At 42.4% G+C, this 4,569-nt stretch overlaps 1 protein-coding gene across 7 annotated transcripts in view; it reads left to right on the forward strand.

Annotated features, from left to right (window-relative positions):
- Positions 1-4,569, forward strand: part of SPICE1 (spindle and centriole associated protein 1) — a 52,207-nt gene that overhangs the window by 499 nt on the left and 47,139 nt on the right. The window contains exon 1 of one of the 7 annotated variants that reach the window (XM_006773607.2): positions 1,410-1,625. The exons of 3 other annotated variants lie outside the window; for them this stretch is intronic. Coding sequence is in view for 3 of the 4 variants with exons in the window: in XM_015570396.1 (XP_015425882.1) it covers positions 2,055-2,060 (6 nt within the window). In the remaining variant the exon portion in view is untranslated. Of the gene's footprint in view, positions 1-1,409; positions 1,626-1,876; positions 2,061-4,569 lie in introns of those variants that run through there. 3 more of the 7 variants (XM_015570396.1, XM_015570397.1, XM_015570395.1) reach the window with 3 other exon arrangements.

Consider the following 4,569-nt stretch of genomic DNA (forward strand, 5'->3'; position numbering starts at 1 on the left):
CTCCTGGGTGGCTTTCGAGGGGTTTGCGGTCCAGCGGGAGAAACAGTGCCCGGCGCACTCTGGGACCCGGAGGGTTCCTCCAGGCGGTGGGATGGCCAGGGAAGGGCTTGTCCGAAGGGGCCGCCGGAATGCGGTTTGGGGACCGAGTGGGCGTTCACCCCGGGGAGCAGGGCAGGAAAGTTTGAAGGGAGTTCCAGACAGGGCGCGAAGAATGGGTAGAGTTCTCTGTGACAGCGAGAGCTTTGTTTTAGGATGTGGGGGAGACTTGGGAGGAGGGAAAACTGGAGAGGGCAGCCTGGCCGCACGGGGAGGGAACGGTGGGGTGCAGGGAGGGCTGGGGGAGGCGAGGCGTTCGAGCTGTACTCTGGTCTTTTGTCTGGGTGACAGTGTTTGGAAAGATGTCTCCTTTTTCCTTTGATCAGTTTTCCACCAGCCTGGGTGGATTTGGTTAAAATCCTTCAGGGGCTTCGCGGATGTCTTTAGGATGGTATTCACGTTGCTGTGGCTCACAAGTCCGCGCTCTGGTCTCTGCCTTTCTTTTCATTGTCTTTCTAGCCTTTCGCCTTCGAAAATCTTTGTTGGTAAAACCGAACTCCTCACATCCTTTTTAAACGCCCCGCTTCCCCAGCACGCTTTCTCCCTCTTCTAACTTTTATTCGTTAACTGGAGCTCTCAGCTTAAACATTTGTGGGGGAATTCGAGGGAAGAGGCAGGCTTTTCCTACTACACAGAGTGAGGTGTTTCCACGACACTGAATTTACTTGGCACAATTCTCTCTCATTACAATTACTCATTTAATTGTGGTCTGATAAACTCTAAGCTCTGTGAGGGTGTAGACTACTCTATTTTCTTGCAGTTTCTGTACCTGGCTCTTGCATGTGCTTTCAAAATATTTGTTGAAATAACATGTGGATGATGAAGTGAGTGAGCGAATTAGTGAAAGGAAGATCAATTAGGAGAAATAACAAGAGTCCAGACAAAATCATTCATAGTAGAGATGAAGAGGAGGGGACAAAGAAGGGAGGTATTTCAGGGAAAGAATAAATTCTGGCATCTGATTGACTGTGAGACACGAAGATAAGGTGATGCTAAGGCTTTAAACTGGAAAACCTAGAAGGATGGTAATTCTGTAGGTTGAGGTGACTCAGCATTTACTGAGCAAGCCAATCAGATATCAAGAATTAGAGGTTGGCAGTGTGTATGTACGTGTGTGTGTGGAGGGCATGGGCAGTAAGCTGTATTTGTACTCTACTGTATCTGAGATATGTGTACAAAAGGCAGTTGGAAATGAACATTTGGTGTTTTGAAGGAAGGTGTGGATTCTTGATTTGTGATTTATTTCATCTCACTGTGTGTGTGTGTGTGTGTGTGTGTGTGTGTGTGTGTCTCCAGTGCATTCAAACTTTGCTGAGGGGAGTGGGAGAGATCAGTGGGGGAAGATGTGAACTCCCCCTTGGTGCTCTAGAAACTCAGCTCCCTGGGAGCCAGCACCTCATTAGACTTGTTTACTGTGGTATCTCCAGTGTCCTGCCAGTGCCTGGTATGTGGTAGACTCTCAAAAACAGTTAACAGGACGAAGAGAGATGGTCTCCTCTGGGAAGACAAGAGGACTGAGGTAGAACTGGGTAAAGATCTTGATTATGTGGTATGTGAGGAGGGGCCAACAGAGCCCGCAAAGAAATGGAGAAAAGAATAGGAGAGAAACCAGGAGAAAGTATTGTGGGAGTCAAGGGAGCGGGGTCTTCCAGGAGTGGGAGCCTGCAGAGCTGGAAAGGCCTGAGAAATAAGAAGAGCCCAATGGTTTTAGCAATTAGAAAGGGCCCAATATTTTTAGTAAGTAGGAAGCTATTGGTAATTTAGGTTTTCTAGGCTGTGCTAATTATTTGACTCCTTAGCACCACAAAGTCTGTTCCTTGGTTGAGAACAATGTGGTCACCATTATTGGTGATGTTCAGGAGGACACTTTTCAGTGCAAAGATGGTTCCTGTGATGCAAAAGTTTTTAAGTGTAACGGGAGCTCAGTGACTAGAAGTGCTGAAATATGCCTCTCCTTCATGAAGGTTAGTGAAAGGAAGTCCAGAGGAGGGATAGCTTGGTTACACCTTTGTGATTTTAACATACAGAGGCTGGAATTTAGAGTTGGCCAATATGTTAGTTTTCTATGCTGTATAACAAATGACCACAAACTTAAAACAGTATATAAGTATTTCTCTCTTTACCGCGACCAGCATGGCTAGAGAGCGGACATGAGTCCTGAGTAGGGGCGGCGGGGGATTGGGAAAATGAAGGAGGCACAGAGACAGTAGGGGAAGCTGGAGCAGGGGGGGGCAGACGGCCGGAGAGACAGTGACCCAAAGCTGGTGCAGCACGTTTATTTTATACAGTATGATTCCAGGAAGTTTTACTAGAGTTTAAGACAAAGGAAATTCTGTGAAATCATGGTTAAAGATCAAGCTGCAATTCTTCATTCTCGTAGCTTCTTTGTAATTGTCACTCCTGGCTGAGCCCAGATAATTGCGTCCGTTCCTTGCTCCTGGCTGAACTTAAATAATGAAACCCACCCCGTGGCACCTGAGCTAAAATAAAGGTCAGGCTGACAACATACCTGCCTCTGGCACGGTATGTTTCCAGGACGTGGCTCTGCCAACGCCACTGGACTCAGCTGACAATAATCAAAGAAATGTTCATGTGCCTTCCCAGGCACTTTCTACAACAGTATTCATTTATTATCTCACAACTTCTGTGGGTCAGGAGTTTGGACATGGTTTAACTGGAGACTGAAGGGTCTCAAAGTTGTGATTGAAGTATTGGTGGTCTACATTCTCCTCTGGAGGCTCAGCTTGGGAAAAATCTGCTGCCAGGTTCACCTCACTCAGGTTGTTGGCAGGATTCATTTCCCTGCGGCTGTATGACTGAAAGGTCTTGGCTGCTTACTACCTTTCTGCTGGAGGCTGCTCACAGTTTGAGTTTCCTGCTCCAGGCCATTTTCATAGGCAGTCACAACACGGCAGTTTGCTTTTAAGGCCAGCAGGAAAGAATCTTTTGCTCTTTCTCCTAAGACAGAGTATAATACAGTGGTTGCCAAAAGCATGTTTACAGTAGTAAGTATGTGAGTTTATTCTGTATTATTATTTATTAATTATTATATTCTTTTCCATACAAACAACTATAAATCTACTTTTGCCCATCCCTGTATGAGGATTCCAATTTTTCCATATTCTTGCCAATGCTTGTTATTTCCATCTTTTTTATAACCATCCTACCAGGTGTGAGGTCTCATTTCCCTATTGACTAATTATGTTGGACATCTTTTCATGTGCATATTGACCATTTGTCTCATTTCCCTATTGACTAAATATGTTGGACATCTTTTCATGTGCATATTGACCCTTAGGCATTTAAAAAATGGATTTTTTTTCATTGTTGAGTTTTAAGAGTTCTTTATATATTCTGAATGCACATTCCTTATGAGATTTATGATTTGAAAATATTTTCTTCCACTCTTTTCAATTCCTTAATGATGTTCTTTGAAACACAACAGTTTTTAATTTTGATATAGTCCAAATAATTTTTTTCTTGGTTGCTTGTGCTTTTAGTGTCAAATCTAAGAAACCATTTCTTTTTTTTTTAAAATCTACTAGTAAGATTCATGAAGATTTGAACTTATATTTTCTTCTAGGTGTTTTTTACTTTTAGCTTTTTTAAAAAAATATATATTTTATTGAGTTTTTACAGTGAAGAAGGGAGTGGGATAGAGAGTTAGAAACATCGATGAGAGAGAAACATCGATCAGCTGCCTCCTGCACACCCTCTACTGGGGATGTGCCCGCAACCAAGGTACATGTGCTTGACCAGAATCGAACCTGGGACCCCTCAGTCCGCGGGCTGACGCTCTATCCACTGAGCCAAACCAGCCAGGGCTAATTTTAGCTTTTACATTTAAGTCTGTGGCCCATTTTAAGTAATTTTTATATATGTTGTGAGTTATGGGTCCTACTTCGTTTTGTTTTTTTTTTTCATGAAGATATGCAGTTGTTCCAGCACTGTTTACTGAAAAGATTGTTCTTTCCACATTGAATTGTTTCTTGGCACCCTTGTTGAATATAAACTGATCATAAATATAAGGGTTTGTTTGGACTTCTGTTTCATTCTATATCGTTTTAAATTGGTATTTATGGCTCCAACACTTATTGCATCACCTTCATAGTTGGTTAACTCTCTGTCATTTAACTATTATTCTTGTCTTTAAAAGAGTAATAAATAATAAATACTTCATGGAATTATTGTGAGGATTAAAGGAGATAATATGTGGGAAGAGCTTAGAACAGTGCCTGGATTGTAGAAAACACTCAATATGTGTTAGCTATTGCCATATTACCACCATCACTGTCATCATGATCACCATGATCACATCATCACTTAGCACCATCATAAAACTTAAGTGTTATTTTCTAAGTTGTATGTGATTTATTTTTGGGGTTCAGGTGGAAAGTTCTATGATTATTTAGGTGTATAAAGAAGTTCTAGACTGGGAGTCGTGTTGCTTTTTAAAAAATTATACATATATAT

Source organism: Myotis davidii, unplaced genomic scaffold (assembly GCF_000327345.1).
Source record: "Myotis davidii unplaced genomic scaffold, ASM32734v1 scaffold201, whole genome shotgun sequence".
NCBI classification, from domain to species: Eukaryota; Metazoa; Chordata; class Mammalia; order Chiroptera; family Vespertilionidae; genus Myotis; species Myotis davidii.